This window comes from Cylas formicarius, unplaced genomic scaffold (assembly GCF_029955315.1).
Source record: "Cylas formicarius isolate icCylForm1 unplaced genomic scaffold, icCylForm1.1 PGA_scaffold_1__22_contigs__length_36826433, whole genome shotgun sequence".
Lineage (NCBI taxonomy): Eukaryota > Metazoa > Arthropoda > Insecta > Coleoptera > Brentidae > Cylas > Cylas formicarius.
This window is the reverse complement of record NW_026844264.1, coordinates 27,668,326-27,691,122: the sequence shown is the minus strand read 5'-3', so window position 1 is coordinate 27,691,122 and position 22,797 is coordinate 27,668,326. Positions and strand designations below refer to the sequence as shown.

Genomic DNA, 22,797 nt, shown 5'->3' with positions numbered 1-22,797 from the left:
AAAACATTTTGGACGGGCAGCGATAACGTCACTGTACGCATGTTTTATAGTCTCGCTTTATTAAAAATTAAGTTTATCATGTTCAGTGCCATTTTTTATTTAGATTGGTTTAAATAAATATCAAAATGGTACAGTAAAACACTGGCACCAGCTTAGTTCCAAAGGCTGGTCAATTTTAACGCATGCCAAACTCAAAGGTTCCGTTTTTTCCGTCCCCAATAAGTTTAAGGCAAAATCTCAGAAAATACGCAATTTAATGTAAATTAACGATCTTGGCACCAGTTATCGTCAACAAAAAAAATTATGACATTTAAACCTACAAACGAACATATTCATATATCTTTCTAATAATATCGATAACTTAAATTTTGGCACCTAATGCAGAATAAAAATATACACAGGATATGGCCGGTAAGGTGTCTGAGCGTTCTGATTTATGCTGGCGTACGATGTAAAATACTAAAGAAAGCGTTAAGTCTTAACTGTAGCTGCTTTTTAGTATGCCGGAAGCTTTCTTTGGGTATAGACAAGTAAAATTTCAAGTCATCCACCACTTGGGTTCAAATAAAAGCACTTACATTGCGCGTGCTAAGGAATTTTTGTAACAGTCGCGAAGGTTATTTGAAAATTTATACATTACCCTTTATTAATTTTATATTGAAATCTCAAGTAACGAGTTTTATGATGAATTTTGAGACTGAGTTTGATGCGGCACGTGTTTACTTACTTAGCACACCTCCGTGACTAATACGGGCAACGTTTACCGACAGAATTCTGCAGCTTCTTGAACGATAAACTTATTGGTCACCGAATTTAATCGCTATGCAGAACAACCACGAAGATCGTCTGAAGCCTAGAAAAACAGGGAAAACAAAAATATTTTTATTGATAAATATAATTCTTGGAATACTAAAGAGCCAGAGGAAAGAATGTACTGGACAATTAAAGACATCTTTGCTACTCCAGTATTTCCAAAACTAACATTTTTCTGATAATAAATCATATGACTGTCATATCCATCTGAATCCGAAAGTAATCAAAATTTGGCTTATTTATGAAGCTCTAAATTGAAAATTTAATTCATTTTATATACCTGAACGAGACACAAGTGTAGATGAAAGTTAGTTAATGTACAAAGGACAATTGGATTGGATCCAGTACATCCCTGAAAAACGATCTCGTTTTGGGATAACAATCTACAGGCTTTGCGAATCTAAAACAGAGTATTTGTATTCTTTTATTATTTATTCCTGAAAAGGAACTATAATATCCCAGAAATATAAAGACATGCCTGTGACTTCACAGATATGGGATATTGTGTTATTACGGACAATTTTTACACGTCCCCATTACTAACAGATTTTCTTGTATCCAAAAAGACTGATTTATATGGTACTCTGCGGTTCAACAGAAATTTGTCTCTCGTTGACAATTCACAATCCCGAAAATGTCCTTACTGCGAAGAAAATTTGTACAGAACAAAACTGATAGAGGAAATGATAGAAAAATATCACTTGAGTACAAACATCAACAAGGCAGGGCGACAAAATCCTATGGGACCATCACCACTAAAGGAACGACATTTTTCCTGACTTTATTGCTCCAATTGAAAAAAAGACTGTACTTTATAGAAAATACAGCATGGGGAAAAAAATTAGAAAATTAATAATTTTTTTTGCATAAATTAGTTAAAATAAGGATAAATAATAATTATGGCAAAAAACATAAACGATATTTTTTGTACCTAAATTGATTTTAAAAAATTGCATTAAGGGGTTAATTTAGTTTATTTATTTTGAAATATGTAACACATGCGACAAAAACACAAACACCTAAAATTTAACGTAGCCACGCATGGGAGTTTCAATAATTATTCCTTGTGTGCATTATAAATAGTGTTACTTTAGGAAAGTCTTTCGTCGCCATGTTTATTTTTAACTGGAAAACCTTGGTCTCCTAAATGCGTTTCGCCCAAGTCTCGGTCGAAGTTAAATCGGTTGTTGTTCCGAGTGTTTGTAAATATATTTCGTAATTTATGAATTCGTGTCTAAGAGCACGTGAAATTGCAGTGTTTTTGGAGAACGCAATTTCATTCACTAATGTATGGCTTTATTTATAATCGGTGCATTTCATGAAGTACCCATTATATTCCGCATTAATGAGCGAATTTAGTTTCAAGTATAAACTCGAATTTAATAATTTTCTTTATACAGGTTGATTATATTCTATATATTTTAAATATGAGTTAAGGAAAAAAATTAAAATTGTCTTAAGTCTTCAGTCAAACTGTTATGCGAAAGCCTGCAGTGCAATTTTTGTTAGATTGTTTTTAAGTTTAATTTTTTAAGCGATTTTATCACTTTTGTATCCAATTTAAACGAACAGACTGTGACTTTTTCTCTCCCACGGATACACATAAAAAATAACTGTCATCGCGAAATTTATTGTTAAGGTTAAGCTGATTTTTTTTCGTGGCTATTAATGGGGCTGTCCTGTAATAAATAAGTAAACCTTGACTTCCTTGTTAATCACCAACGAGAATGTGTCGTTATTTGTTGTGGATGTGTCACTCTTCTACTCGTTTTGTGGGGTTATATTATCCCAAACAATTATTCAATTTCCACACGAGTCAGTTCCTGGTTATGGAATTTCCCTTTTTGTTACTCTGAATTGACTTGGATTTTTCGTTGGGAATTATAGAAGTTTATGCCGATGACAAGTTCATTTGTTATGGAAAAAGAAAAAATGCGCTAAGATTTGGATATCGTGTTCTCGATATTTTTGAAACGTATCTTTGCACCACCTTGTAATATATAATACAATATAATTTATTACTAAAAATTTGGGGTTTTATCTTTTGTCCGACATCACCCACCAATAATTCTAGCGAAAGAAAAATGCTGCCATCTTGTAGTAAATTGTTTTTTTTTACTCTTGCTTCGGCTTGTATAAGAAAGAATTGTGCTAAAGGTAAACCAATTTTATTATATCCTCGTCACGAATTTTAGCAATGTGTGCATATTGGGTGCGACTTATAGAAACTTTTTTATAAGTATATCTTCAGATATATGGAAACTCAATTTACAGTTTTTTCAGTTGGTTGCCTATTTTTTTTTTAACGATAATGCGTATGCAGTCTCGCCGTAAAGAACACTAGACATATTAATGGCTATTTCTTTCATTCACATGAAATTTCTTCTATTTCAGCCACATGTTCGACGCATTTACTCCACTTTTCACAATCCACCAGTTTTATTCCCTCTTTCAAGATAGTATCAACGTTCCCGATATTAAAAGCCTAGAAACCCTTTTTCACAGTGACATAGCGGAACGCGAAGTACCGTTATATTTCGTTTTGAAGCGATTTCGTCGACAATAAATACGAAGAGTTTTATTCTAAATTATAATTCTATTAGCCTTTTTTATCATATATTTCTTGGAATTCTTCTCATTTGAAGTAATCTAATAATTCCATTTTTTTCTGTTTTTTTTTTCAGGTTCAAGGTTTTTCATCATCTTTTATTGATTTCTTTACTTCCTGTAATTCTCTTTGGGGACCTGATGGGGACGCTCTTATCTTCGTGCTGAAGTCGGAATATTATTAACTGTTCAACTTCAGTCATAATTCAATACAGCAACAAATTCAGAAAAAACAACCAACTGTAATTCTAATTTTTAGACTAAGGCACAGGTACGTCCGTCTACCTACCAATCTCACAATACTACCCCTATGGACTAGGTCTCAGACCACTACATTTTACAGTTCAATAATGATCAGTAACTCTCTCGCATTAAGAAACAGAATATAGAGTCTAATATTTTGGCCCCACAAAATCACCCATCAGACTCACATGTATTATGGGTATTCCGAGAGGCGACTTGCTCAAGAAATCATTTCGAATTCCCTGCAAATCGTGATTGAATTTTTTCGAAAAACATTGGAAATTGGAAATGATAGAAGAAACACTTTAGTGCCTATTTTGTGCAACAAATCGAACGGGATGAACTTTTTTGATGCCTTGCTTTCAACCATGTTGTACTAAATTCTAGAATGTTCCTGAATGAATGACGTCGCGTACACAGTATGCGTGTTACCATTTCACCTTTTAATATTATTAGCATAATTTGACTGTTCTCAGCTAGCAACTTTCTAACGAATAAATGTTTATAAGTGAATAAAAAATTACCAGTCAACCACCTAACTTAATTAATCAATTGGTGGTTTACGTGAGCGTTCCAAGCCAAGTGCTCACGCAACATCGTACCGGAGGAATATTGGGTAACATTTCGATTATCCAGAGTACAATTTCGTCCTCAGTAGTGTTCCAGCATTGAATTAGGTTCCTTGAAATCTAAGGAGCACAAATAATAGAAGAATCGAGTCTGTTAACGTCATCTTTCGTTTCACAAAAAAGTACCAAAGGTTTGCGAAATCGCAAGGCTCTATACTTATTACCAACCGAAATACATATATCTTTGTTTTATCTTATTTTATAAGTTATTTTTAATTTTTTTTCGTATAACATTTACAAAATATGTTGCGATTACTGAGTATCTGCAGTTTTGAGTTATACTGGTAATATTTTGTGTTATTTTCCCTTCTAACTGTAAGTTTTTCCCGAATACGCTCCGAACTACAGAACAAATCACGAATCTTTCCCCGCCATTTCGATGGCGGGCGGACCCATTATGGTAAGTGCTTTTTTGTCACTATCAGAAAGAAGGTCCCAACTTCATCATTTCTCTTTTTGTAAGTAATCCACCAGGCTGGAGACATTTAAACCGTTCTTCCGGACAGTCACTGCGTCAGTTTAAAATAAGAGGTTTCTTCGTCGCCGTTCACGACCGTCCCACGTTTTGTTAGAGATTCGCAAAAGTTTTTATTGGAAACCGTGGCAACACGGGAAATTTGCGAAACGACGTGAAGGTGTGCGATTTCGCAGTGACGATAAATTTGGCGAATGTTTTTGCCGATGAAAGCATGTTGGAAACATCGCTATGTTGTCGCAAGGATATACACACCGTAAAACGCGAAGGCTACTTTATAATTAATTTTTTCGATGTTGGTGGTATCATCAGTTACGTATTTATCTTGCTAAAATAACATTATGACGTCAGATGATTGAGTGATTTTTAAGTAGAATGAATGAACGAATATGTTAGCTGTTTTTAATAGTGGGTGTGCTCGAAAATAGTTTGGTTATTGATTGTTATCGCTTTAATGAAATCCAATACGTACATGCAGAAAAGGCAAAAGGCATTTTCGAGAAATCGGTGAAAACTAAGGCACTCGTGATTGACATTGTGTGCTTTATGCATTCTGAAGCCTAGTGCATACCTCGAAGTAAAATATGAAAACTATTTCGAAACTGTATTTGAAAAAATATTTTTAAACTTGTATCAAACGCTTTTGAAACAACTTTGAAACATTCTTTCGTTTCCACGCATCAGTACGACAGAAAGTATCATGAATTTGTGCGAGCAACATGTATTTTAATTGTAAGGCAAAAAGAAACTACACGTTAGTGGTAGAGAGAGTTTCTTGAATAAAGTTTCTATTGTGGGGACAATTTAATGGCAGATTTTAAACTGAAATATACTAGTGGGTTACTAAATTTTCTTAGAACGACAACATCTTATATTGAGGAATGTCTTGAAATGCTGCTGATATAAATCGTAAATATTTCCAAAACGTTTTAGAAATGGATTTAAAAATTGTTTTTAAACAAAATGTTTCTAGGTGCGCCCGGGCATTAGTATCAATACTCAATGGTTCTAACACATCTATCATAAAAGAGTTCTCTAAAAAAATGATACTTTTTGTCCCTTTTTTAGCCCCTTCCGCATGTGTGTCAATTAGAAAAAATCTTATGAATGCCTGTCCTAACCTTTACCGTTGCTGTCTTATTAAGATTTGCAACTAATTTTAAGTTTGCCTGAGTTGTATTCCATTTCTTCTAAAATATTCATCGGTCCCTAAAAAACATTTCGCAAAAGAAATAGATTTTCCCCAACTTTTACCCATGTCAACCAGTACAAATCGCAAGCGTATTTCACGTTCCCTCTAGAGGCATTTTTTTACCTCAACATCACACTATTTTTTTGGCTAATATTTCAATTGTATGGTGAAGTAATTTTCCTGTTAATCTTACTGAAACATTAAATTTCTAGTTTAAAAAAAAATAAATTAAGTTCAAATTATTTCATTAATTTATAATATTTAATTTATTAATTAATTAATTTATAATATTTATAAATTAATTTATAATATAATTTATAATATTTAATGTGATACTCAAAAAGTGTTGACACGTTGCTACAAAAACAAATAACAATTTCTATAGATCTTTAATACTTGGCAAAGCAGAAAAATGCAACAGAAAATTATAAAAAACAGCTGTAACTATCAATTACAAAGTTCCGAACATATTTTGTCGAGAAGAATCGTTCTTTTGTAACAAGTTTGTAATAAGTTTTTTATAATCGAATTCTTGTATTTTTTTTGTAATTTGATTATTAACCTTTGCTTGTTGTGCACGCCACTTTAAAATTCAAATATGAATTGGATTAAATTAAACTTATAACTGCTCTGGTTGGTCAAATCAGAAATGATTATGGAAGGAAACGAAAAGAAACAAATAATTGCAAATATTCATTGATTTTATTCTTTATAAGAATTGGACTTCGGGTATCAAATTATTTTGAGTACAAGGTTTGTCATGGCAGCACATTTATTTTAATGCTTTTAGAGCTGTATATTTTAACTTATTTACAGAGATCGCTCCATCCAGTGAGAAACTTCCAGCGCCATACATCTGTTACGCCGGAATGCAGATTTAGTCTGGGCTCCAACTCAAGTGAGTGGTGAAGTAGCTTAATTATATTGCAGAAGCAAATATTTTAACCTGCCGCTTTCTTAAATAGGCATATCCAAAGAACCGTCCACGGTCTCACTTCCTAGTCTTCGACATGAATCTAAAGAAAATGAGGAGAAATTGTCGGGAAGCTGCTCGGCATCTATTTGGTGAGTATCGTTTTTTGCCCACTGAATTTGTAAAATATTGAAGATGTGTAATTGGAAGAAATTACTGAAGTGCTGTAATTATTCTCTTTATGATAGGGTTACAAAATGCTTTTAAAGTTTTTTCATTCATCTTGTTCCGTATATACACACCATATGTTTTCCATCCATTAAAACACAACAATTTATAAACTAAACGTTGTTATTGTATAGAATAGGTGTGTGCCTATATAGGAAACGACATTTTCTTGAAAATTGTTGTCCTAAAAAAATAAACTATTAACACGGAAAAAGTTTTAAGGTTTATCATTTCATATAATATCTTCTAGCAATTTGAAAAGATGCATTATGAAGTTTCAAATTCTCTCTACGCACTCTTATTTCTTCAAACTTCAAATTGTTGGGTTTCCTAATTCTATTTTGTATAATGATAAAAGTAATATGCGTTGTATATATAATACAGAACAGAATATCGATTAACAAAGCATCACTACTTAATAATTAAGTAATATTCAGAACGATTCCATGTATCCATGACTGTCAAATAGGTCAGTTACTTTACATCACCCTGTATACGATTTTTCAGAGTCTCGTTCAATGGAAAACAGCCCAGTGACGAGATCAGTTTCCCATCTCATTTTCGCTATGTTCCTTTAATTATCGTTTATTATAAAGATAATGTTTTTGAAATATTTTGTAACGACAGAAAAAAAGCTAGAATCGATAATGACGCAATTATTCATTTTTAGTCAGCTAAGGCATGGACATTTTTAAATTTAAATAAACGGCTTGAATCATAAAATGAATATAATTGTGACGAAAAGTGTGGATCAATCACCGGTTTAATAATGCTTCCAAAAGCGGCCAGATTTTTTGTACCTGCTGGGAATACATATTAAAACTTTAACGCTTGAACCACTATTCCACAAAACGAAAACTGCAAAGAAAGTATTGATATACAGAAGCAATTCTTAAATTCAACTCTTTTCTTTTTCATTCATATATAATTTACTGTTATTTGCTTGTAAGTTTTCTCTACAAATTACGTCGAATTAATTTAATTACGAGGGTTTAATTATTACTAGATTTCTTTTTTTAAAGTTTATACATTACTTTTCTAGATTGATAAATTAAAGTTCTTAGGTTAATTATACAGGCCAAGCAATTTTTGGGGGAGAGTTATGAAATTCGTTTTCTCTAATGGGTTGGTTTAAATCTGCCGTGATATTCGTCTCATTCATTTTTTTGGAACCCGAATTTCGTAATTGATGCTTTTTGTTCCGCATATCTTCCTGATTAAATTTAGTTTATATGTGAATATATATGAAAAGGAATTCTGTGGGTTTTAGTATGAAAATGATTCATGATGGGAGGCTTTAATTGTTATTCTATTTATAAAATTTATATAAATTATAGTATATTACACTAGTAAATTTGAAATATTATTTTTCTACTCCCGTCTGTAAAATACCTAACTACACATCGATCTAGGGTGCGGGAAACGTCACTTTACCACGTCAGTTTTGTTTTCAACGAATCCGAGATACTTCGGACATTTGGGAGCATTCGGATGTTTTCGGAGATATTTGCCACGCCTTAAATTTTGACGTTTGTCAATTCTGACGGTCATGTCAGTGAATGTATTCGTGTTGTTTTACGAAAATGTACCCAAAAACTAACGGTCGTAGAAAAAGTATAATATGCAACACGTTCGGTAAACTTTTTAACTCACTCGTTTATTAAAAACTCGCTCCGCTTGTGTCAAATAAACTCGTGAGTCAAATGCCGTTTACAGCACTTGCTGCATAATATACTATTTCTACAACCGTTAGTTTGTGTGTACATTTTCGCAAAACAACACGAATGCATTCACTGACATGATGTAAGAATTGACAATTGACAATTGACAATTCAAGGCGTGGGAAATATCTCCGAAAACATCCGATGGCTCCCAAACCCGTGCGGTAAAATCCCGGAAATGTCCGAAGTGGCTCTTATCCGTGGGAAACGAAACTGACGTGGCAAAGTGACGCTTCCCGCACGCTAGATCGGTGGGCATTTTACAGACGGGAGTAGAAAAAAGTCACGCCAGTTTCCTTTCGCATGAATCCAAACCACTTCGGACATTTTCGGGATTTTACCGCAGCGATCGGATGTTTTCGGAGATATTTCCAACGCTTTGAATTTTGACGTTTGTCAATTCTGACGGTCATGTCAGTGAATGTATTCGTGTTGTTTTGCGAAAATGTAACCAAAAACTAACGGCCGTAGAAAAAGTATAGTATGCAACACGTTCAGTAAACTTTTTAAGTCACTCGTTTGTTAAACACTCGTGAGTCAAATTCCATTTACCGCACTTGTTGCATAATATACTATTATCAGTTTATTCTAATTAATAACATTTTGTCATTTTACAACCGAAAAATATGGCATTCCATTTATATTACGCCCAATATATATTTATCCCAACCAGTTTTCTTGCCTTTGGTCGCAAGAAAAATTCAACTCAAAACTCGTGCTGCAAAAGCTGGACGTATTTTAGTCGGCATAGCCCGCATAACGACCCACTAAAAATGAGTTATTACCAAAATACGCGCCTTTAATAGAAATTAAATGGCTAATTCGGTTTCATTGGGTTCAATCTTTTCGACATTATTATTTTTTTATTACAAATAGGCTATTCCGGCATCTCATACATGCATTGAAAAAATTAACTGGGGTATGAAGTTTGCTAATTGCACTTCCGGGATTTTTTGCCGCCCGTAACCTATCAACAAAGTTTCACGACTTCCTTCCACGGATAGTGAACAGTAACTGTTTTAACATGAAATGGTATTTCATCAAATCTAGTACAGACTGTAAGACGGAGAAACTAAACTTTCTACAAGGCCAATTCTGTCGTTGATTTCATATCACTTTGGCGGAAACACCATACCACGTTTTATATCGACAAAATTCGTTCGGGTTCGTCAAACGCGATGTTGAAATTTAACAAGTCACTGACCATACTTAACGGAACTTTAAATTTATTTCGTCCGAAATACTGAAGTCACTATTTACACACTGCTCACTATAGACACTACTAATAATTTATGTTTTTTATATATTCATTGACTATTTATATTTCCGCTTTGCACGGTTTCTGTGTTCGACTGATTGTTCAGCGAGCGGTGCTTCGCTTTTATAAGACGCTTTCTCGCGATAGGGGTCGAACATTCGAGTTGCTTCCCGACAAGAGGTTTGGAACGCAAACAGGGCCGGGCTCAATTTATTCGGCTGGTTGGTCAGAATATTATTGTTTCCGGACAACTTTACTAGGTCGCAGTTTTATCCGAAAATACCTTTTTCCACTCCCTTCTGGAAAATACCCAATTATAGCATTCGAAAAGTGTCATTTTACGACGTCAGTTTCATTTGCCGCCGCTGCAAGTCACTTCAGACATTTTCAACATATCTGGGAGTAATATCAGTTCTGGCTGTCAGGTCAGTGAATGTATTCGTGTTGTTTGTACCCAAAAACTAATGGTCGTAGAAGAAGTATTGCATGCAAAAGATTTGGTGAATATAAAAAAATAAATAATTTATTATTTTTTTATACAAGGAATTATGAATTGAGTGGGAAGGTGTTTAAGAAGAAAAGTTAATATAATAATAAGCAGTCACTCAGTTCTTTATATGTTATATTTATATATTTTCTTAATTTTTAACCTCAACACATTCTAGCTAAAGTTTTAAGAAAATATAATCATGTTATTATAATTTTCTTACCAATGCAGATATTTTTATGAAATATTGTAAGCACATTGATGTAAAATATTGTTTTTTTTTTGTCTCAGTGAAGTCCGAACTGAATATTTATGAAGAAAAAAAATGGCAGGCCACTGCATTTTATAAAAATTATCCCATCTTCTGGAGCAAATTTGATTCATTACTTTCGTGCGAAGCGCTTTTTCCGTTTAACAATATATATATATATATATATATATATATATATATATATATATATATATATATATATATATATATATATATATATATATATATATATATATATATATATATATATATATATATATATATATATATATATATATATATATATATATATATATATTGAAACTGCTTTTGACATATTGTTCAATTTTGGTATGCACTTACTATGTGTGGAACTCTTTTTTGGTTTAGAACAAAATCAAGGATTCACACCATATCGACACTCATTTAAAAACTATGTTGTATGGCTTCGTTATTCATGACCTCTCTATTATATTTCTGGTATATGCATCACGCGTATAGGAGCCATTGGAGCTATCACACGTCACTCACTGACTGTATTCGTACTGTTTTGTTAAAATGTACTCAGAAACTGATTGTCGTAAAAAATTATGTTTCGTAAAAATAAAAAAGGAAAAGTATAGCACGTTCCAAATCAAACTCGTGTCTAAAGTAGCGTTTATCAAACTTGTTGCTTAGTATACTATATATCAAACAAGGTTTTCGCATTCGATGGTTTCCCCAAGCCTGTGATCTACAGAAAGGTTCGCATCCACCAGCCATGATCAAAAGTTGAAGAGTCTGAAATAAATCTAACGTAAAGGCTTAATTTGCTTTGTGCGCATCTGTTTATATTATCACGTAGTCTCTGTTTCTGTTTCTGAACTATACCGTTTTATCATTTATACTTTGTAAAAGTTTTATGATGCTAAGATAAGAACTCTGCCTAAGAATGTATGTTATTTTTTATTGCTTTTTCAATTAGCAATAAACAATCTAACAGTGTCTAGATATATTTATTGACATATTTTGAAATTTTTGACTTTTAGAAGTTCTCATAAATAACCATTTAGATTTTCCGTTAAATTTTCAACATAGTTTGAATTGTTGTTTTATTGTTATGAAGGATTAAAACGATATTTTAGAAACCACAAATTTACTATAACGAAACCCTTCAAGAGCATAAAGAATGTGGAAAACTAAAAAAAAAATTAAATCGAAAGATACCACCGGATATTACAAAATCGTAGACAATTTTTTTGCTTACCCGCCATTGGTGAGACAATAATGTAATTAAATTGAACTTTATGTAGGTCTAAAATCAGAAAGGAAGGATAAAGCTGATTTCATTTTTCGAATTTGTTTTTGGTATCTGTGTTAGGGTTAGGGCTAGTTCACACCGTCAAAGCGTCCCTAAATTTAACCAACCCGCAGAACTGTCGAAGTCTTTAACCGCCTCCGAGCAAAGGCGCTGTATAAAAAAAAGTCAAGACAATGCATCGTTGACGAAAAGTCGCGGAGGGAGTGTCACGAGAGTTCACTTGAGAAGACGGCCAAGGGTCATAAAAGAAGGAACCGGGGGAACGAACCGGAGATTGAATGGGGATAACACTGGAGAAGAAATTGGGATTTTCTGTTTTCCCATTCGATTTAGGCATCACGTTTTGCTAACGAAACGTTTGAGATTATCTCACGGACAGTTTTGATATGGTGCGATTAATTTTAATTGGGAGCCATTACCAACTTAATAAAGTGACGAACTCCTAAAATGCAAAACTTGACCAATGAGAAAGAAATATAAATATAAATATAAATAATCTCTTGGATGTTAAAATAATTGACGAGGTATGTCATTAATCAGTGCAGTTCGAATATTGATAAAATATATATTTTTATTTGATAATTATTAGTATTCATAATGAATAAATGAATTTTAATAAACGAAGTAGCAGGGGTATATTGTTATTTCTATTTTTAAATTGTAATAAATTTCCTTACAATTTAAAAAACGTTTACCTTAATGGTAAATGTTAATATTTAATTTTAAAAATTATTTTAATTTCTCAAGTCAAAGTCAAAATTTTTAATTCGAACAACTTTCTCGTATTGTATTATATATCTAAACGGAAGCAGTTTTCCAATTATTCGAAAAATATAAGTTCGATATAGTTTTTTCTTATGTAACCTCTTATTTAAAAATTTTTACTTTTGAAGAATTCATGTTTTTAATTTTTTTTGAAACATCTGCAAGTAATTGGTATGCCAATTTTGGCAATAAAGGAAGAATTACACGTGATATAAATTCGTTATGACTTTTACGCAGTTGTCGCGACAATATTAAATATAAACCACAGCCTCCCATAACTGCAACCAAAATTTACAATAGCAGTCACTCAGTTCTTGATATGTTATATTTATTCTTTTTTAATGCGACAACTGACTTCCTTTTGTTATGTATATTATTGCATTTTAATTTATTAAATTAAAGTGTTAAAGTGTTTATGCCAGTATTCACTTTTTTTGTGTGCCTACAAAATTCAAGACAATTTAATTTTGGTTATTTATTGACTAGTCTAATAGTAGTTCTAAGTTATATGCCTGTGGGTACGGTATGTGTTGTATGTGAATCAGTTTTCTTTTGCTTTCATCACCTAACATGAGTCATTCTGTTTATTAAAAGTTATAACCTTTAGACAAATACCTACTTCTTTTCCTTTTTGGATGTGTGAGTCATGTAACACGACTTAATACAATAATTATTATCTCCGTAACAATCGCATTAGCGAATAGCGAGTTTAAGCTTTCTCGAGCTCAACGGCATAATTATATTAAAATTGTTTGTTTAACAATATTTTGTACAAAGTTCGCGTATTTTCATATGGAAGAATTAGTTCAACGTCTGTTGTTTGCATGTTCAATGCATTCCATCTCAATTATCTATTTATTTTTTCAATCGTTTTAGGTAATCGAGTTTACTGATTTTTTAAGTGTATTTTTATTTCTTGTATGTTTTATGAAAACTAAGAGTACCTTTTATAAAACGACAATGACATTAACCGAAATAGTATTAGATTTACTGCAGCAACTAATATTCTTTATTTAATATTTAATAATATATTTATTCAAAAGTTTGTGACGATTGTGCATTAATAAACAAATTCATTAGATTATAACTACAAATCATAGCGATATAACTGCGCATTTATAACACCATTGTAATTCATTAGATTACTGTTATGTGGGTGTGTGTCATTTTTATTCTAGCATCGGATTTACATACTTAAAATGACGATGGTCCTTGCGTGTATTATATACATTAGAATATTTTTGTGATTTAGAATAAAACGTTCTATACCGGGTGCAAATTATATTTTAATCACGTGCCATGGTTTCTGTTTTATTATTTGTCAAATCCGGACTTGTATCGTCATTTGTTTTATTAGTGTTTTTTTTTAAATCAAAAATTTTGAAAAATCGTATACTTGTGGCCCCCAGGGGTTAGTTACTTTCGAAAAATCTATGAAATGGAATTTTTCGAAAGTATACGCGTGTGGCAACGAAACTCATATTCCGACGACGGCCACCGCCATTGGTACAGAAATGATCAGCGTCGAAAAACATTTTTTTATTTTCTCCGTTCTCCGTTTCTCTGTCTATTAAATCGCCATAATTATCGAACCGTCTGAGATACGGCGTTCAATTTGGCTCATTTTAAACAACCCACAAGACACATAAACCAGTAAAAAATTGCTTTGATCAGACTTAGTATCATAGGCCACATCGAGAGCTACAATTTTCTTATTTACGGTTTTCGTCTATCACATACACTGTAAGACATATTTGAAAAAATCAAAACGAAAATCATCATTTTTTACCCTCAATCTGGACGCGATGACGTCATTTACTATTACGACGTACTGCATGATTTCAGAAAACAAGTATTTTCTCGAAATCCATTTACTCTATTGGCAAAATTCGTAAAGAATTCCAGCTTCATGCCATATCTTATAATCAACCATTTGGGACTGCAGTAACAGTGCCCTTAATTTTGTTGTCTCGATTATTAGGTAATGACCCGATCTTCCCGACATTTTCAAAACAGAATTTAAAAACGCTACATTGAGCCTTATTATTTTAGCATTAAATCTTATTAATATTCATTTCCGTTTGCCTTCAGCCGTCGTGGGCGACCACCGAGCTTTAATGCTGACGATTCACCGACAACCGGAAATGTGTACGTAAACGATGGTGTCGGCGGTGGGGTCGGCTACAATAAGCTGAGGCGCCACAACGCTTGCAGACAAAAAGTCCGGCACCCCACCACATACATCGAGCCCAGGCAGAGGACAGACGAATCCGACAGGGCGGTAAGTGTTTTAGTTTGGGAACTAATGCTCTCACCAATCGATAATTGAATAATCCACCTAATGGGATTGACTACGTAAGGACACTTATCTTGCGCTTACTGCTTTACGAAAATATTTTTTCGACTAACTTATTTTTAGAAATATCTATTTTCATAGCTGACATGAAAACTTATGTTTGAAAAGGTTGTGTATAATAAATTTATAATTTACCAATGCTATTGCTATATACCATGCAGATGTTCTGGATAGAACGATGGCCATTGCTTGAAACACCGATGTCGATACACATTTATATTTGCTGTTCTCTCCTTCTCCTCTTGCAAACGGAATCTTTGCATTACAGAGTAATAAGAATATTCGAACAGTTAACATGTAGCGTTTAACGTAAAAGAACACTTTAATAAAATAAAAAATAAAAATAATAGATATTAGATATATATGCAGATATATATTAGATGGCTTAGTTTATATAAAAAACATTTAGGTAACTATGCAAGAATTATAATAAGAGTGTCAATGAAAAATCGTGAATTTCTGAGATTTGAGAGATCTCGGTATAGAATAAACTATTCCTAAATTCTTCGAGTTACAAAATAATATTAAACAAATAGAATTAAATGCTTTCAAATTAAAAATTAAAACGTTCTTTATTAATTTTTGTTTTCTATATAGTGAAAACTTACTTAAACAGTGTGAACAAGTATATGTATCATCGATCAATAATAATAATAATAATAATAATAATAATAATAATAATAATAATAATAATAAATAATAAATTACCCAAAATATCAATTGAACTGAGGTGGCTTTTACTTGATGAAAATCCATTTATCAAAATAAATAGAACTAAAAGTTCAGAACTGAACTTTTAGTTCTTATTTATTTCAAAATATATATATGTTTAAATTATATATAATTATCCGCAAAAAAGGACTGAAGGCAATTTATAACTGGTCAAAGGTCAGCCCCAAAACTAATCGAGAAAAAAAACTTCCGCAAAATTATATATCTAGAAATAAGAGGTACTAGGTATTAGAATACTAATGTTAGATTTTGAATGAACAACATAAGTGATAGGGAAATAGGGAAATAGGGAAAATAAAAATGAAAAATCCACCGCACTGCCCATCATCCAGGTACTGATTTTTTTTTTAAGATATGACGTTAAAACATCTAAATTGTATAGGAACGATGTTGTGTAGTATTTACACGTTATATGAAAACGATCTTTCATAAAGCCCGGTATAGTGAGGAGGAGGCGAGATGTAACCGTGAAGTCTTAAATTCGGTTCTGTATTTATTTACCAGATAAAAGAGACGTTCATTATAAATATTACTTTGGAACAAAACCGCAGAATGCAATATACGCTGTTTTTCCATCGATAACGATTTAGTTGCCCGTAACTTATGTGTTATTGGCATGCTTCTGCGTATATTATGTAGAATTTGTAACTAAAGATTACACTCTCCATTCTGTCTCTACCTATTTTATCCAAACATGGTCCATAAACTATGTCACAGAAGTTAAACCGGATCTGTACTAAAGAGTCAGATAAAGTGGATTTAGTTCTTTAGAAAGAAATTGCTCTCTGTATGCATTTATTGATATGCAGCTTAAAACGTAGAGATGTGACAAAATGTATCCTTATATTTCTTGCATGACATTATATATATATACATATATATATATATATATATATATATATATATATATATATATATATATATATATATATATATATATATATATATATATATATATATATACATATGTGTGTGTATACAATTTCAATGTGATTAATGGATATTAATTTATTAAATTAAATTAATAAAATGGAATATGACTTATGATAAAATACTTTGTATTTGGAAACATCAGTAGGTAGAGATGTATCAAAATGTAACCATAGATTTCTTACTTGACACATTTTGTATATTATAAGCAATTTAAATGTGATTAATAAACATTGGGATGGCTCTAAATTAATAAAAAAATATGACGTGTGATAAAATACTTTGTATTTGAAAACATCAATAAAACGTTACTTTACTTAAGGATTTTCTCCGATACCTCCAAAGAGATTGGAGTCGATGTACGATTCGACCAATTTTTGTAAAGTGCAGTTTCATCTGTCGCAATATGAATAGGTTATTTCAAAAAGTTGTCATAAAACATCAGAAGGTGACAGTAAAGCAAAATATATAAAAAAAAAATTATTGTCGCTTACTACAGTATTTTTCAAAGAAATTTCCTACTGGACGAGATGGAATAAAACTTAAAAGCAATTCACCTCATACAGACTTGTTGTGCGCTTCGAAATTAAAGATAGTTTCGTAATCATCTTGATTTTGAAAGAGAAAATGTATTTTCCTGTAAGGGCAGTATACACCAATTCGCCCAAATACATTGTATAATACCAATGTGGAAATCCGGATTTACCAACTGATAACGTTCCGTTGAACAGACAATTTAGCAGTTGGACGCGAATTGTTGAGAGAAAATGGAGTTTGGATAATCTCGTCAAAGTTGTAGTTGTAAATACGCTCGTAACGGCTTAATGGCATATTTTTATATTTTATATTGCACTTATTAATACGGAACGACTAAGAATTAATTTTACCAACATTTTAACAACATACTACCTCCTAATAATTTCGATATTTTCGAGTGAAGTGAAAAAAAAATCATATGAGTATGCCATAAACAATGTTTCTCAAACTAGCTTAATATCGAACCCTGAAAAATATTCGTTTTATTTACGACTGAAGATAATAGTCTCGATAGGAGTGTATCGGGTACACAAAGCTTTTTTTTTCTGCAATATTTGTACAATTTTTGTTGACAAATTGTTGACTTAAATGTAACGGATTTGGGAGAGCGTTTTTAAAAACATTTATTAACACAAAATGCGAAATAAAGTTTTGTTTGCACCAGCTTGTACAAAGGTTGAAATAATTGAGAACACTTTTACAATATAACAAGCGAATATATAATGCTTTTAGGGAGAAATTAGCGAGGTGTTATCTTAGCTTAGATATGCGCTTCGTCTGCCTGGGTACCTTACTATCGCCAATATTTCTAACCAATATAGGTACGCTTCTCTTGCTTTATCAGAATATACCGTTTGCCATAAAATAAATGTTTTTGTAATGTGATAGGAAAACATATTGTACCGTGCGTTCAATTTATATTGATAACATTTTAATTAGCTGCAACTTTTCTCTTTTTAGAGATATCAATGTAAACAAAAAAAACAAAATGTTGGGTAGTAGCTTTTTATTAGTTTTTTCCAAGTGACTTATAAAACAAAACGCTATCAATTTTCTGACATATAAGCCTGCATCATATATTTTTAAATTTTATTTTTAAATATCGTAAAACTCAAAAATTAAGTACAGTACAGTGTCAAAGGAGAATGCAGTTTTTTGAAAAACATTTTATGGACTGATGAAAGTTCGAAATTGTTGTAATAGACAAAATACGCGATGTTGGTCTTTAAATAATCCTAGACAAATACATTTAATGAAAACGTAGGGGTACCAATCAATTAATGTTTGGTGTGGTGCCATGGATGGGCATATTTTGTAGTAATATGTAGAAGTTTAACTCGTAAAAATATCAGCGCTGATTATATGGCAACATGACGGTGCCAGGCCTCATAATGTTGTGCAAGTTAAAAATTTTCTTAATAATATCCCAGGGATTGGATAGGGAACGGCGGAACTATGGATTTCGCCAGCCAACAGCCCCGACTTAACTTTAATGGATTTTTTCCTTTGGGGACATAAAAAATGACGTGCACAGAACTTCTTATAATAATGTCTTGGAACTACGGCAAAGGATTTCAGAGGCAATCAATGCAAGACATCATACAATTAAAGTGGTCACATACAGCAGTATTTAGAATAGCCAAAGAATTTTTTACTTTAGTGTGTTTTGTAATTTTTAGTGTTTTTGTTCTACATTAATTTATAAATAATTATGGTTGTTGCAGTTAGTCACAGCACTCTTTAACATTATATACAAATTTCCAATTTTTGCCGATTTGTGACGAACGAATGGATTAAAATATAAAGTATGTTACTTCATTGTGATCGGAATAAGATATTCTTAAAATATAAAGTATGTTACTTCATTGTGATCGGAATAAGATATTCTATTAAACACATATATAACATACAGGGTGTTCGATTTAAAAAATATTATGTAGGCTTATATGTCAGAAAATTGTTAGTGTTTTGTTTTATACGTCACTTGGAAAAAACTTGGCTACTAATCCTATATTTTGCTTTTTTGTTTACCTTGATATCTCTCAAAAACAAAAATGTTATTAAAATGTTATCAAGATAAATTGAACGCACTGTACAAAACTTTAATTTATGGCGAAGCAATTACAAAACTGATCTTCCAGCACTCGCAAAAATCATCTTTATCACCCCTAACTCGCTTATTTAGCATTTTGCAAGACATGATCATAGTAAGATATCAAAAATTTGTATCGTTTAATTTTTAATTGGATTTATAATTAAGTTAATTGAAAAAATATGTCGCTCCGTTCACTGATTTATTGTTAACGACTACATTTAGGCGTATCCTTTAACTGGATTCAACATAAATAATTTGACATGTGCGTGTTAATTCGGAATTGAGTTCGTTCCGTACCTTATCGCGATTTGCCATATATTGATCCGCAGATTTCGGGCTCAGCAACAAGATTACTTCGCGGTTTGCATTTTTATTCCCAAATTTTATTTATTTTCGGCTTATTTATTGAAATTTACGCTAATCGATTAAAGTATTTAAGTTATAGAGATATTATATTTTATGTGTTAAAGGTATGGAAAAATTCTCGCAAATTCTGAAAACACTGCTTTTAATATAAAGCATCATAACACCCACAAACTAAATAAAATCTTTGTTAACGTAGGTTGTTATGGAAATCAAGTTTGTTTTGAAAAGTATTATACCCTCTGATTTGCATATTCACAAATAAGTTTCTTTTAGAATAAAATTTTCACAAAATTTAATCATAAATATGTTTAAAATAAAACCAAGTTGATAAAAACCTATTTTTTAGGAAATTTATTTTCAGTGAGAAATCGTTTACTTAATGTCATGTTTTAAATTACCGTAATCTGCAAGAAAGAGTCTTCGAGCATGCAAATAAACATGTTATCATAAAAATCCAACTTTATTATTGCGTCACACCGTATAAGCTGGTGCTTGTCGGTTTTTGAAAAATACTTATCTTATAATAATTCGAATCGGTTTGGCCAATTTGAGAATTTTTTCTTTTGAACCCTTCTGTGCAAATTTCCTTATCTTAACTTACTAAATAATTTGCTAAATTAAAAATGAAAATCTTGATCAGTCATTAACAAACCTAAATTGCTCCTCCAACTTCTGAATTCGTTACATAGTTTCAATTTCTTTATATTGAAAACTCACGGACACGCCTTCAACTACTAGGGTAGTTTCAGAAAACTAGTGACATGTTTTATAGCCGCGGCTGGTGGTGTAGGCGTCGTCGCCCAATGGTCAACAGTCGTTTGTTAATCAATTCCAACGCTTTAATAAAATATAGTCTAGCGACGGTCTTCTTTTATTACCTGTTAAGTCAAGATAGCGTATACCCTCGCATCTCGTAAATATCGTTAAATCAATGTCGCCATTGCGCGACAAAGCTAGCTGGCTGCGTTCCAGTGAGGCACGAACCTAACTGAAATATGTTGGAATTAATTTTCGACTTGTGCGTTACCGGTTCGTTCGTACCTGGCATGACCCTGTTGTCACAAACAGACTGATTTAATTGATTTATGTGAATGAATTTTCAAAAAGTGTGTGGATGTACCAATCGCTGTAATTGAATCCGTTAATCTGGTTGAATGGCAGATTATTATTAGGCCATAATCAATGTGCATCACGTTCAATCTCGTTATTAATGCCTAACTTGTTTCATGAATGGAATTTAAAATTTTCTGCAGCGCTTAAGACTCGTAGACGTTTAGAGCAAAATATGTACAGAACAAGGCATAATAAGTCAGTGTCGTTCACCTATTTCGCACAGTACGCAAAGAAAAAGCCTTCTGCAAAATACCTAATTATACACCAATTTAGCTTACGGAAAGTGTCATTTTACATTCGTATGTACCAAATAACTAACTGTCTTAGAAAAAGCATAGTATACTATACGTTTGGTAAACTTTTTAAGTCACTCGTTTTTTAAATGCCGTTTACCACACTTGTTGCATAATGTACACCTACCCTGAAAGAATGCGCACTTGGCGCACTGACCAGGGTTGCGGAAACTGTCACTTTAAGACATCGGCTTCATTTAACAGCGTAGCATTGCCGGTACTTTAATCACTGGTTGGTAGCGATCGAATGTTTTCGGGTGATTTAAAACGATGATGGTATTTTGGTGTTTGTCGATGTCACGTATTTAAACAAATCTCATTACTAAAATGTCCTTTATTGTATCAATTAGCTATTCAATTTTTAAAAGTTTGCTTTTTGCCAATTTTGTATAAGGCGGTATAAAAAACTATAGGAAAAAAAAAAACCTAGGAAAATTTTCCTAGGAAAATTTTGCAAAAAAATCGGATAATCGCAAGAAACAAAATTCCCTCACAAAATAAAATCTAAACTTTTTATACATAGTTATACAAAAGTAACGTGGAAAATTTGATGTTGCACTTATGGTAATAGAGACTATGAAAAGAGAATTTTGGTGCATGAAAAAATTTTTATAAATACGTGAAAAAATGCTTGCGTGTTGTGAAAATTCGTAATTATCATGTGTGTACAACTGTACACCCTAGACGTTACTATCTAATTAACATTTTAAAGTTTTGCGATTTGGTTAATCAGAACGTCTCCAGAAACTGTGTGGCTACGTGTAGTGGACAATCCTTATCACTGTTGTTTTAAACGAAGAAAAAACGCCTAGGAAAATGCAATTCGTGCGGCACACACACAAAATAGCACCGTCTAGTTTATTCCAGATTACTGTTTAACATTTTTTTTTAACAGTTTTTCGTAAAAATCGGTGGGTTTGATATTACATGTTATTCCGAAAGACGATAAAATAAAATTCGTCCAAGTATTAAAAGTAGCTCACGTTTACGTTCACGTTGGATTGATTTATGATCCAATTTATGTTGTTCGCGCAAAGCAACCTTACAATACACCTATAAATTACGTTAAACTGTACATATTTTGGATGGTTTTGTTTTCGTCATTAGCGGATTTTATATATATATATACATATATATATATATATATATATATATATATATATATATATATATATATATATATATATATATATATATATATATATATATATATATATATATATATATATATATATATATATATATATATATATGACACTATACTCCGGGATATCATCCGTTCGCTCGTTGAACTCCGACTGGAATCCTGCAAATCCTGCATCCGACTGGAACACTGAGTGTTCGAAGTGTTTTCGGAGCGCGAGCATTGAAGATGCCAAGTGAGATTTTGGCGAAACGTCTGCAGGATTCCAGTCGGATGCAGGATTCCAGTCGGAGTTCAACGAGCGAACGGATGATATCCCGGAGTATAGTGTCATCAGATTTTTCCATCCG

General features: G+C 32.1%; 1 protein-coding gene across 4 annotated transcripts in view; it reads left to right on the top strand.

The window, feature by feature from the left end:
- LOC132696665 (pleckstrin homology domain-containing family G member 5) overlaps window positions 1-22,797 on the top strand; it is a 160,846-nt gene that overhangs the window by 20,289 nt on the left and 117,760 nt on the right. For all 4 annotated transcript variants that reach the window (XM_060661627.1, XM_060661622.1, XM_060661624.1 and 1 more), the window contains 3 exons: window positions 6,776-6,857; window positions 6,925-7,024; window positions 14,973-15,162. Coding sequence is in view for 3 of the 4 variants with exons in the window: in XM_060661622.1 (XP_060517605.1) it covers window positions 6,776-6,857; window positions 6,925-7,024; window positions 14,973-15,162 (372 nt within the window). In the remaining variant the exon portion in view is untranslated. The remainder of the gene's footprint in view (window positions 1-6,775; window positions 6,858-6,924; window positions 7,025-14,972; window positions 15,163-22,797) is intronic.